General features: G+C 45.5%; 1 protein-coding gene across 7 annotated transcripts in view; it reads left to right on the top strand.

Moving 5' to 3' along the window:
* Positions 1-13,566, top strand: part of Ermard (ER membrane associated RNA degradation) — a 39,154-nt gene that overhangs the window by 5,727 nt on the left and 19,861 nt on the right. For 5 of the 7 annotated variants that reach the window (XM_026380311.2, XM_026380314.2, XM_026380310.2 and 2 more), the window contains exons 6-12: positions 857-954; positions 1,382-1,518; positions 2,187-2,301; positions 3,030-3,132; positions 8,388-8,417; positions 9,734-9,802; positions 11,058-11,231. In XM_026380311.2, the coding sequence (XP_026236096.2) occupies positions 857-954; positions 1,382-1,518; positions 2,187-2,301; positions 3,030-3,132; positions 8,388-8,417; positions 9,734-9,802; positions 11,058-11,231 (726 nt within the window). The remainder of the gene's footprint in view (positions 1-856; positions 955-1,381; positions 1,519-2,186; positions 2,302-3,029; positions 3,133-8,387; positions 8,418-9,733; positions 9,803-11,057; positions 11,232-13,566) is intronic. The other 2 variants (XM_026380316.2, XM_026380315.2) reach the window with 2 other exon arrangements.

The following is a 13,566-nucleotide window of genomic DNA, read 5'->3' as shown; positions in this document are numbered from 1 at the left end:
TGATGATTGTCATTTTTGATTGCCCTCATGCTGTATGCCAGGAGTTTCCAGCGGACAGCCGAGACCTCTGAGGCTGCCCTGGAGTCCTGGCTGCTAAGTGCTCTTATGTTAGGCTCAACCTGCTGGTTCTGCTCTCTGTGGGAAGTTCAGAACACACTGCTTTCCTCTTCTCAGGAGCAGTTTCCCCTGCAAATGCAGACCAGTTTCACCTCTTGAGGTATGACCGTTCTTTCTCCTGGTAAGGGCTTGGTTTCATGAGTCTTTAGTCTCTCAGTGGTTTCCATTGTGCTGGATCCAAAGTGTGGTGCTGCACGGCAGGGCAGGGTCCTGTAAAGGGTGTCCTCTTCACCCACAGAGAGAGCTAAAAGCAGGTGAGCCATGAACTGGGGCCAGGAGGCAGCACACAGGACCTAGCTATTGGCCTGGCTGTGCCTGCCATCTTCTCCCTCTTGCCACATGTGCACTTGCTACCTAGTGCCACGTTTCTGTTCATCAGTTTCTATTCTACTTGGTTTTTGGGCACCTTTGATCCATCATGTCAGAGCAGTATATCCTGTATCATCTTCCATCTCCGTGACTAATGTAGAGTGCCTGGCTCTGCACAGTGGGAAGAGTCTAGTGCCTTCCTCCAGGGTGGTCCTGAGAATGGAGGAGCTCCTGGGTCGTGCAGACTGGGCCTGGCTCATGTTAAACACTCTATAACTATTGGGTTCATTATTATTACTACTTAACCAAGGTCAAAACTGTTGGATGTGTTAAGCAAAAAAGCAAACATCATTTCAGTATTGTATTGGTTTATTCCAAAATTTGGTAATGGCTTCATCGTTCCGTGGTCTGCTGTCTTTTCATGGACTAGATGAATGTGCTCAAAGTGTTCATTGGCTCTCCCTGTGGACTCAACCTGCGGAATGTCTTATGGCATGGATTTGCATCGCCACAAGAAATTCCCCCAAAGTAAGTGTCTGGTGAAGTGATTTTTTTTCTTTTTGATCTACTTAAGAGTTTGTTTTATCTTGAATTTTGTGAGAGGGAAAGATGCATTTTGTGAAAGGTCAGAGTTTCAGACAGGATTTTGAGAGCCTGTTGCAAGTTAATGTCAGAGTCCCCAAAAGTGAAAGGGCTTTCAAGGCTTGGAACCCCAGAGGCCATCCAGGTCTCCAGGATGTGGTGGTGCACATTAAACACCACAGGTGGGGAGAAGACTCACAGTTCCTGAGATATTGCTCTTCTAGCCTTTGCACAACTCAATCCCTACATCTAGAAAGAATTTTCTGCACTTCAGATTTGCTTTCTTAATTTTGAACTTTTTTTTTTTAAAGTAAAGCTTTCTGTATATATGACTGATTCATTCTTCCAACATGTCTGTGGCATTTTCTCCCAGATACTGTTCAATGATGCTGCTGTTGACAGCAGGATTGGGTCAGTTACTCAAGAGTTACCTTCAACACACAGAGGCCACACTGGTACATCGATCTTTTGTAACTCTAAAAAACTTAGAAGATTTGATTGTTTTTCCTGGCAAGTACTACATTTCATATTCCCCGCCTTGGTGTGACTTTGTGGAGGAGGTGTGTGTAACTATCAGTAGCATCAGACCTGAATTTTTGAGGTGGAATAAAGACATTCTCCAGTAGCAAGATGGCTCTTTTTTTTTTTTTTTTTAATATTTTGTTTAGTGTTAGATGGACAGCATGCCTTTATTTAATTTATTTATTTATATATGGCATTGAGGATGGAACCCAACATGCTTCACATGTGCTAGGCAAGCACTCCACCACTGAGCTTCAACCCCAGCCCTGAAGAACCTCTTTCCTCCTCTCCAGAGCTGCTGTGGGGCTAAGAATCAGACTGCTCCTCAGGCATGCTGATGCACAAACTGCTTAGGGTTTGTTAGGTGGTGTGTTTTTCTCCTTTACACCCCGAGTGCATTTGTGCTCTGATGGTTGTAGTATGGCCTTTGTCTCTCCTGTCAACCCCGAGCCCTTCTGCAGCTGCTGTTTCTGGTCACTGGAGACAAGCAGTGGTCCCCGTGCCCTTTGTGCAGGCCCCCTGAGGCCTCTGCACTCTGGCTGTGGTCTCAGTCATCTGCTTGAGGGGCTGATTTATTGGCATCTCTCCCCCAGTGTGTTCCCATCTTTTTCAGTTGCTCAGTGTGGCTGCATTTAAAGGTCTTTGCTGTTTTACAGATGTGACTTCTGAGGTACTTTGGGTACTAGAACGAGTGATGATGAAGTCCACCTTTATATTAAAAATCATGCTACCATATTGGAAATTTGCACTGACCAAGTTCACATCACACAGGTAACTGAAGGGAGCCTGGCAGTGTGCTTTGATGGTTGGAGGCCAGGCCTCCTCCAGGCACTGCACCCTCTGGCTCTTCTGCTGTTGGGTCGAAGTCGAGAGAGGTGGGGCTGAATTGAGAGTAGACCAAACATAAAACACCCTCAGAGTCACTCGGAAGACAGCTCGTAGTTGTGTTTTAAACATTAGGCATCATCCTTTTGGTATAGTTGATGTTATTTTAGAATCAACTCTACTAATTTTTGAGTTCTTCCTGTAAGAGAAACTTTGAGTCCAACATCGGAGAGTCATGGAACAGACTCTGCATGAGAGCAGAGCATGTGCTCAACATGCATGGGCGGGGGGCAGGGACGGCACAAGTGGGCTCATCTTTGTCCCTCTCTTCCCCGAGGGCTGCACCATGGTGCATTCATTTTTAAGCCTTCACAGCCCACCCATGTCTTTGTGTTTGAGTGATTTCAGAAGTGATGAAACAGGTAAGAGAGCTCTAGTGATCTTTTATTCTTCTGAAGCTACTAAATGTGGGTCATAAAACAATAAAATACCAGGAAATGTTTTTCGAATCACTAGTCTAATGAAACTTTGATTCTGATTTTATTTTTTTCTCATATTAGCAGGGGATAATACCACATTGGTTGAACCTGGACTGTAGCATATTTATTGTGATATTCGTGCTGATGTTTATCTTTGAATGTGGAGTTTTGCTGATCTTTCCTGCAATTTCACAGGTTTGCTGACTGCACCATCTTGTTGCTGTCCCAGCTGGAGGCTGGACTTCGGAGGGTCTTCGCTGCAGTTAACCAGTGCCCAGACAGACTCCTGACTGCTGAGGTGTGTGTGTTTTTGCTACGTGATGATGTTGCTGTGTTGGCAGTTTTCTGTGGCTAATTAAAAGTTCTAGAAAGTATTTATCCCATTGTATTTGTCATTCAAGTGAATTTTTTAGCTAAGAACTTTCTTTGGAAGCCTTCTCTATCCTTTTTTTGTGGTTCCTATTAACAGTACTTTTAAACAATTTGAACTTACTTGAATCATGACTGTTTGGGATAGTTTTCTGGTATTTCCAGATGGTCTTTTAAACTTGATGATGCCATGAAAGAACTGGCACTCTTCTCCTTCTAGCTATCTAGTGGCAGATGAATTCAGTCCCGCAAGGTGTTGTCACCCCACTGTGGGCCAGTGAGTGGCAACACCACCATAGACCTGTGTGCTCGTGACATGTCACCTGCCACATAGGCAGACTGGATTGTTATCCAACCCCCTGAGCTTTGGCTTCTTCCCCTTAAAGAGTGGGGCAGTATTGCCTTTGAAGGGAGTTTGGGGTTGGCTTGTGTGAAGCACCTAGGAAAGCACATAGAACAGTTTTGTGCACACACTCATCTTCACACATGCATGTGCATGCCACACAAGCATTGTTTGTGTGCACACTGGCATTGTTGCTTCAGAGTTTCACAGGAGCCCCTGGTGCCTTGTCTGAGCCAAGCATTTCTCAAGTTTCCAGCCTCCCTCCTCTGGCTTTATAGTTTCTGCCCCTTCATAAGGGCTAAGATGAGCTTCTGCTGCTAGTGACAGAGGTCCCCAAATAGCATGACTGCAAGATGGAAAAGAGGACAGGAGCACTTCTGCCCTGGTGAATAGAGCACCGTGCTGTGATGGCAGTGCTCCCTGGGCCTCTGCTGGAAGAGGCTGTGCCTGCCCAGTGAGCGGTTTCTGCCGGGTGGCTCCTGCCAGCTGTATCTGTCATCATATCTGCATGAAGATTTGCATGCACTTCCTGAAGACAGATGCCCTGCTTCCTCCTGGCTGAAGCTTAGTTGCCACTCACTGCCCAGGAAGTGGGGAAAGTTTGTGTGTGGTCTGGCTCAGAGTAGGAGTGTCAGTTGGTGGAGAAAGTGGGGGTGAGCATATTATGGGGTAAACGGAGCAGCCACCACACCTCAGATTCTCATTTCTCCTCCTAGTTTAGCTTCTCCATGTGAGCATTCCTCAAACCTGTGTTCTCAACCCAGATTTTCACCCTGGGTTAGCCTTCATAATTCCATGCCATAAATTGTCACATTTCTGGGATCAAAGATAATTCAAACCATTTTTGAACCTAATGAAAATGAAAATTCAGCCTACCTGAGGTTTGTGTACACAGTGAAAGCAAGTCACAGGAGTTACTGCCTTAAACACTCGGGACCCCCAAGGCGTGGTCTGCACATTTCCTCAGTGCTGTCCACTGAATATTTTCACATTGTTCTCCACAGAGACTTTTAAGTTTGCTTTATTTAGAAAGGCATATCCCCCCGCCCCCCTCCGCTCCCTGTTCTTGGATGTTCCTGTTGTCGCCCTCATAGTTGTAGTCTCTGGCACTACACAGCAGACTGCCTGTGCCTTCCCTGTAGTTTATCTCCTGGTCTCTTCTGACCACCTTACCCTCTCCTTGTTAGGCTGAGACCTCCCCAGCTGCTCTCACGTCCTCTGGGCTCATCTCCAGCTAGTCTTCATGGTCCTCCCTGCTCTATTCACATACCTCCACTAATTATTTTCTGAAAGATATTCTTAGGTCATTTGTGGTTTTCACCGGCTTGGACACTTTCTTTGGTGCCTGCCAAGGGGGTGGTTCATGCTTCCCTTTGGTGTGTGGAGAGACCACCCACTTTAGTTTTGTTTCCTGTCTGATCCCCTGGCACAATAACAGCTCTTCTCAGTTCAACAAGGTGTCTTTCTCTTCTCAGGCTTTGCCCATGGCTCCTGCCTGATGGCTCCAGGCCAGTGCTCTGGCCACAGTGACCTCCGGAGCCTTGTCTGCTCAAGTGATGGCTGCTCTTCTCTCTTCTGCTCTGTTCTGTCTCCTCTCTTCTGCTGTGTTCTGCCTTCCATGTATGCGTTTTAGGAGTCATCTTCATGGCTCTTGAGACTGGGACCTTGCATTGCTGCGCTGGTGCCCATGCGCAGGGCCTCAGGTATAGACTGCTCAGGACGTGGTTGGGAGAGAAGCTCCCTCGCTTTGTGGCATGCTTCACAGCTCTCACTTGATCTCTCTTGGAATTGGCCACATTGTAGTGTGCTCAGTCATCGAGGGACTTTGTGGAATAAGTAAATTTTGCTGTATGTTTTTGGACTACACAAATAGATAGTGTGACTGCACAGAGGGTATAATTCATGAAAGACCATCTCAGGTTTTAGCCCAGGCTTTTATCTGGAAGAAACAGGATTGGTTCACAGGATGGTGTGTTTGTGAAACTGCTCTCTGAGCCTTATTAAGTGTGTTTGTTCACTGAGTTTTTGTTGTGGTGTAAGTCTCCTCAAGATCCATGGGAGATAGGAATACAGGCAGGACTATGTTGGTCAGCTTTCTCATGATCGTAAGGACACATAACCTACTTTTGCAGAGACGAGGTTTGTTTTGGCTCACGGGGTTGGTGGTTTTAGTCTGTAGCTGGTTGGTCTTATTGTTTTGTGGTCTGTGGCAGCACATCCACCTCTCATGTGTGCCATGCTGGGGACCAAGCCTTCAGTTATGGACCTTTGGGGGACATTCATGATCCAAACTACAGAAATGACTTTTTTTAGCCTATTCTTAAAATTGATACATGGAAACATAAAAATTCTGCATATTATAGGGTACCATGTGCTGCTTGGAACATGTATCTATTAGGTAATATTTAAATCAGGTTAAACCTACCTACCTCCTATGGTACTGGGGACTGAACCCTTTGGTGCTTAACCACTGAGCCACATCCTCAGCCCTTTTTAATATTTTATTTAGAGACAGGGTCTCACTGAGTTGCTTAGGGCCTTGCTAAATTGCTGAAGCTGGCTTTGAACTTGCGATCCTCCTGCCTTAGCCTCCCCAGCTACTAAGATTACAGTTGTGCACCACTGCATCTGGCTCTTGTAGCATTTTGAAATGTGTGGTGCATTTTCATTACATCCGGTCACCCTGCTGTACCGTAGCACACCGGAACTTCTTGCTCCTACCTATGACTCAGCACCCCCTGGCCTACCTCTCTGCCCCCCACTCCCCAACTTTCCCCACTTCTGGAGACACCATTCTGCGCTCAGCTCCGAGAGATCACCTCATCAGCTTACACTTGGACTGAGATCACACGGTGCCTGTCCTTCTGAGTCAGGCTTAGTTCTCCTGGCACAGTGATCTCCAGGTCCATCTTCTTGTACACGACAGGATCGTCCTCCTATGGCCAACTCGTGCTCCATGGGGCACAAGCCCCGCCCCTTCTCTGTCCACCCTCAGCTGATGGACTCGGGCTGCTCCTGTCTTGGCTCCTGTGAATAGAGCTGCGGTGACCCAGGGAGAGCCGGTGTCCCTCAGCACACTGACTCCTCTCCTCTGGACGTGTACCTGGCAGTGGGATTGCTGGGTCACGTGCTAGTTCTACTGTTGGGTTTCAGGGAATCTCCGTGTGGTTTTCCACGCTGGCTGTGCTGATTTACACTCCCACAACAGTGCAGGGGCCCTTTCCTCCACCTCCTCGCCAGCGGTCACCTTCAGTCTTCTTGGTAGTGGCCATTCTAACTGGAGCCTGGTGATGGCTCACAGTGGTTTTGATCATGAGTCCCCAGGGTTTAGTGATAATGAGCGTTTTTTCTATGTACCCATTGGACATTTGAGTGTCTTCTTTTGAGAAATGTCTATTTAGGTCTATAACCTGATATCAGCCTTTGTCAAGTGTGCAGCTTGCAGATGTTTTCTTCCTTCTTTAGGCTGTTTATTCACTCTTGATAATTTCCTTCGCTATGAAGAAGTTTTTTTAGTTTGTTGTAATAATTTTTTATCTATTCTTGCTTTTGTTTCCTGTGTTCTTGAAGATTCTTGCCAATTCCAATGTCCTGAAGCATTCTCCTGTTTTCTTCTGGTAGTTTCATGTCTTTCATTTACGTCTCTCATTTATTGTGAATTTGCTTTGCGTTTGTAGCTGGTGGGATGCACATCTGGCTTCTTCTGCATGTGGATGTAAATTTTCCTAGAATTTCTGACTTCTAAGGGCTTATCCATTAGGAGTGAGGCAGAGAAGGTGTTTATACTTATTTCATAAAATCAGGTAGAAATTTATCACGTAATTTCTGGCAATAAATGAGATCCTTTGTAGAAATATTTAGTGGGCAAGAGGATATTTAGAGTATAACTCAGGAAAAATTTTAGGCCAACAATACAGGTTTGAGAGCTAAAACTTACAAATTTTAGAGCCATTTACATACTCAAAAATGTTGAAGAACATTGATAGTACATGTTGAATAGCCCTAGTTCAAAACCCCAAAGTAGCCAAAGTGAGAACTTTCTGAGTGTTGACACGATGTCACTAGTAGAGAAGCCCACATCTGACTTCGGGATGGGGTGCAGCCAGCACATGTGCACTGATGCCATTGTGTGAGGTCACTTTCTAATGGTGCACGTGAGTTGCATGAGCTCGACCTGGTGCCATCCCCATGATACCACATGGTGCCCATACAGATACCCTAACCCCTGAGTGGGTCAAGAGAAACGCAGCCTGTGTCCCATGGAAAGCAGGTCACTGAGCAACAAGCAGGGCGGGCGGCATTTCTGAGAGCTGGCCTAGACAGAGTGCTGGCTTCGTCACACTGTGGGGAGATACTGACCATTTTGTAGAGAAAACACATGTCTACGGGGTGAAGTAAGTTGGTGGGGTGGTGTTGAGCTTGGGCTCAGATATCTGGGGAGCCTGCCTTGGGGTTTGTGCCACACTGCTGTCCCCATCATGCCACTCAGGCCATGTGCTAGAGAAAGTGCCAGACTGTTCTTGCATGTGCTGATACCAGTCATCAGCAGGAGTCCTTTGTTGGTGTGGACAGTGATTTGGTAAGGTCTGGGGTCCCCGACCTGGGAATTAACAGAGCTAACATACTTGTAAAGGCAGGATTCTAACATATCCAAGTTGTCAGATTCGGTGAATTTCATTTTTTTAAATAACATAATTGTTTGCCTATAAGTATTCTAGATGAAGGTCATTTTCACCAGATTTCAGTTTTGTGGCATGACCATAACCTTTTCTACTTTGAATAATGTTACTTTATTATATTTTGCTTTAATCATTTCTCTCCATTTTTTCCCTTTTCTGCAGTCAACGACTCTTTATACTACCTTTGATGAAGTAAGTAGCTAGATTTATGTGGTGTTTTGGAACAAAACATTCTCTTATTTTAAAATTCAAATTAAGATACAAACATAGAGATTAGCCCCAGATCACATGTTTATAGAAAAATGTTCATAGTAATAAAAGCATAAAAATCTGTGCTAGATTTAAATTAACTTTCAGGCTGATGTTGAGACCCAGAATTACTAATCCACTTTCTAAAGTTACCAGAATTCAAAGTTTGAAAATGCCAAGGGATATTGATATTATTGGCTGCACTTATTTAGAGGCTTACTTTGTGTGTGTGTGTGTGTGTGTGTGTGTGTGTGTGTGTGTGTGTGTGGCGGGGTGGAAGGAACCCAGGGAACTCTACCACTGAGCTATATCTCTAGCCCTTTGTATTTTGAGACAGGGTCTCACTGAGTTGCCTGGGCAGGCCTCAAACTTGCAATCCTCCTGCCTCAGCCTCTTGAGTTGACATGATCACAGGTATGTGCCTCCGTGCCCAGTACCTGGGAGGCTTGCATTTTAGATTTCAGGTTAGCTTTGAATTTTTGCATGTGGAACATACCTCATCTACTACTATGTGTTTATATTGTGTGCTGATGCATTTAATCTGTGCATTGAGGGATGTGATTCTAGAGCAAAAATCTAGAATGGTAAGAATCACAATTAAAAGTATCTTGTGTGGCCCGTAAGTATTGACACTTTCTATGTGCGAGCCCTGGTGGTGATTCTTGTGCCCCTGGAATGTGGCACAGATAAGGTGGTTGGGAAAGCCAAGGGAAAGCCACAGGCAGAGCTGTGCACCTGCAGGTCATTTGGCCTGAGACATGACCACTGGGTTCCTAAGTGTGCAGTGGAAGTTAGAAAATGGCTGCTCACCTCAGGTGCGTCCCATTGGTGAGCAATTTGCTATGAACTTCAATATGTGATGCATTTGATAAAGAGGGTTAGATGGTAAAGTTGGATGGTAAAGTCAAAGCTGCATAAGGTCAGGTCCATAGTTCTGGGTCAGGGTCGTTGGATTTCAAAGTCCATGGTGAGTGAAGAGTGATTTAGGAAGTGACCAATGGGTGTGCAGGCATGCACAAACACACAGAACTTGCAGTCAAAGAATGTACCAGTATTTAACATGCTATATTAGTTTCAAACAAATTAAGTGAATAAGGGCAGTTTTAAAAACATAGCAGCCACTGTTTAGGAAAATTGTTCTTAACCAACATAATTACTTTAGGAATACTGATATTTTAATTGTATGTGTGGGTGTATGAATGAGACCGTGCCTATATGTGTGGGTGGTTCAGTTTAACAGTTTATTTTTGGTGTTTTAGATATTGGCAAAACACATGAATGATGGCAGAATAAATCAACTTCCTCTTTTCCTTGGAGAACCTGCTATGGTAAGTATTTGACAGTTTCCAGCCTAGTGACTTCTGCTTATGAACATTTTCCATTTCTCTAGTCTAGGATTAAGTCATTTTGCTATGGTGTACTCTAGAACAGATCTGAGCCGCACTGAGCCCAGCCTTGACTTGTCCCAGACCTGGCTGAGCCGTGTCTCCATCCTGGGCTGTGTTCTGTAGCCTGGTTATTCTTGTCCTTTTGAAGGCCTGCTAACTTAGCTGCCATGTCCCAAAGCAGTATTTGCATTTGGTAGTTATATGTATTTGTGCTGTAGAGAAAGTAAAATATATGTGTAAAATATAACAGTAGATTAAAAGGATTGATCATGGGGTGAAGAAGAGAACCATTAATGTTTTAGAGTTGTTTTCTCCTTTCACTGTTTTGTACTTTAAGAAGATACTGTAGGGTCTGGGGATGTGGCTCAAGCCTGGCATGCATGCGGCCCAGGTTCTATCCTCAGCACCACCTACAAACAAAGATGTTGTGTCCGCCGAAAACTAAAAAATAAATATTAAAAAGTTCTCTCTCTCTCTCTTTTAAAAAAAAAAAAAGAAGAAGAAGAGATACTGTAATGACTGTTTCAGGCTTTAAGTAGATATGTATTCTTTCCACCTGAGAGTTAGCAGATCTAGATTCCAGTTTCTGGGTTCATGATGCTCTTCATCCATTCCTACTTTCCGACAATTTCCCTAGCATATCTGGTACTCAGTTCCATTCTGAGTCTCTGGGACTCCATCGGCAGCTTGCCCAGGACCCCTTTCCTTATAATCTGAGTGTGAAGCCTTGGGCCTGTGCTGCTACAGTAGGAAACAGCTGTCTGTATCAGCTCAAAGATGGAAGATTGGTCAACAGAGGAGCCCAAGGGAGAGAGAGGAATGAGGAGGCACTAGAGAGCTGTGCTTGTGCACATGAGAGCCGAGCTTTCTTGTGTTTAAAAGTTTGTTTCCAAATGCTGATAGTCCAGTTCCCTTCCCTGAAGAAGGGTGAGGGTAACAAAGGTAGAGTTCCATCGCCCCTTGGTGCTTAGTTCTCAGGTCCTCTCAGACACTCTTGTCTGTGCATCCTGCTTGGTGCCTGGACAGTAGGGCCCTCCCATGACAATCCAGCCATACAGCTTGATGAGCACAGTCCTGGAGGCCCACTTTTCCTATCCTTTTCACACGTGTAGGCGCGGCCTGTGTCTGCACCTTGCACTTGCTTCCCCTTCTGCCTGGAATGCTAACAGAATGTTTCCTCTTTATATTTTGTAAGGAATTTCTCTGGGATTTCCTGAACCATCAGGAGGGCCCCCGTCTGCGAGATCATTTGAGCCATGGGGAGATCGACTTACTTGAGTTTCCAAGAGAAGCAGCAAGTCAGTTACTTGCCTTTTCCACAGTACTTGTGCTCAGATTTGCTGGTGAAGAGGAACTGTCAGCTTTTAAGGTAATGCACAGGGAAGAAAGTAGTTAGAGTCACTGTCACGCAGGAATGAAAGAATGTAGTTTATTTTTCAAGTGTAATTAATTATTAATAATCTTTTTATTGTTATTATTAGAAGCACAGCCAGCCATTGGCATCCACATGCTTTCTGTGGGCACCCAGAGTGGGTCATAGGAAGGTGTGTTATGTTTGTAACTGGCATTTTTCATAAAACGTGCTTTGCTATCTTTGTTCTAAAGTATTTTTTGTCACCTGTCTGGTGTTCTGCTTTGTCAGTGGAGCATCACTCATCCAAGCTATCCTTGGTGGCACATGGATTATGACTGTGCTTGACTCGGAAGGTTCCTAAGGAGGATGTGAACTGAGCATCAGTGTGCATGCAGGCACCTGTGTGAGGGACCTGTAGAAACAAAGCTTTGAGCTTGGCATTCCTTTCCTTTTTTTTTTTAGCAGTGAAAATTTAATACATTTTAATTATGGAATAATAGAGCCAAAGACCAAGTAACATAGTAAAATGAAGGCCCTTATACCTATCTTCCTGAAGGCCTACCCTAACCCATATTTCAGGGGTACTGGCGATTGAAGCCAGGGCATTTGACCAGAACTACATCCCCAGCCCTTATTTTGAGATGGTCTTCCTGAGTTGTCAAGACTGGACTCAAACTTGAGGCCATATGCACACATGAACTCCATTAGAAATTTATAAGAAGCATATCTTGAGGTTCTGGAGATCACTCTACTTGAGCCTTACCCCAACCCAAGAAAGCTAATGTGTTGTGCATGTCAATAATCCCCTGCCTACCAAATTGCCACTGGGTTTCAGGCAATAGAATCTGTATGTTTGAGGTGAAGAACACAGTCGTAAGAATAAATCTGGATGTCGTGGACAGGCCTGATGTCCTTCACCAGCTGCATCAACTCCTTCCGAACCTGGTCAAATTTCATGTGATTGATCTCAGTCCAAAAACCCCAGAGGATTTTGTCAAAGCTCTCTAGAGGGGCAGGGTACTTCACTTGTTGGCAGGCTAGCGGTGTGCCTCAGCAGGTTCTTAAGAGCAATCAGGGGGATTTGGTTTCCACAGAAACTGAAGGTTCTGAGCTGGGAACAGTGACCCAGAGCTGGTGAGATGGCATTTAGCTGGGACTCTGTTACCTCACAAAACTCTAAGACCAGGGTCTCAAGGGTGTGTGCCACCTTCTCCAGCAGGACCTGGAGGGGCTCAGCACTCATATCTTTTATGGAAAAAGAGCGGAGATCCAGACACTTCAGTTGACCAGTGCTTGGACACATGGACAGATGCTTTAAATCCTTCTCCTTGAGCGGACAACCTCTCAGCGAGAGTGTTTTCAAGGGAGTCTGACTCCCTTCGTGCTTACAGGAGGATTTTGTGCAGCGCTCTGTAGAGGAAGAAGACGTTGTTCACATAGAGTTTGTGGAGGCTTTTCACCTTCCGCAGTTGAAGGCTGATTCTAGGGACAACCACCTGTTTACCGAGTGGCTGGTGAAGACTTGCGGGCACAAGTTGGAGAGATGGAGGACGGGAAGGTTCCTCATCTTGATCAGGCAAAAACAAAGATGTTCTATTATTTCTCGAGTCCAGTGCTGAGCATTCACCTCCAGTTCCTGCACGTAGTACAATGGCAGAGTCCTCAGGAATTTAGAGAGTTTCAAGTAGAAACCCCCGATCTGCAGCTTCTCGCAGTATATAAGCACCACCCCCTTTCTCTCCTCCACCCACTCCCTGAGGCTGCCAAGGAATCTTTGGAAGACTTTGTCCAGATCGGCACCTATGAAGATCTCCAAGTGTGGCTTCGCTGCTCTTTGGCCCATTTCTCCCTTTCCTTTGGAGACGTGGCCTCTTGTGAGCAGGCGCCCAGTGGGGCTCTGGACCACTCATTGGAGCAGTCCTGATTCACTTCCCGAAAATCAATTGCTTTCATTCCATTTCCTGGGGTGAACATTTTGGGAAATCAGCAAGTTTAGTCCATTCAGTAGGGTTTTTAAGGCCTTCACATCACTTGTCTTCAGCAGGTACTCCACAGGCAAACAGGCCAAGGGGCAGGACAGCACCATCTTCTTTAGCGTCTCCATGTGACCCCCTATTATAGCCTCCTTGTACAACTGCAGGGTGAGCACCCTGGGCAGGTACTCCAGATTGGGGATGGGCAAGGCCTCATTGCACAGTACGTTCTGTAACACCAGGTCCTGGAGTGTGGGTCCGGTCCTGATGCTCATCCTGTTGAATCCTGTCTGCACGTCTGGATGGAATGGTATGGCTCTCCGAGTGTCAACAGATCCAGGCAGTGACTCTTGATCCAGGATTCTTTCAACATTCCT

This window comes from Urocitellus parryii, chromosome 8 (assembly GCF_045843805.1).
Source record: "Urocitellus parryii isolate mUroPar1 chromosome 8, mUroPar1.hap1, whole genome shotgun sequence".
Taxonomy (NCBI): domain Eukaryota; kingdom Metazoa; phylum Chordata; class Mammalia; order Rodentia; family Sciuridae; genus Urocitellus; species Urocitellus parryii.
The sequence above is the reverse complement of the archived record's forward strand: the minus strand, read 5'-3'. Positions and strand labels throughout refer to the sequence as shown.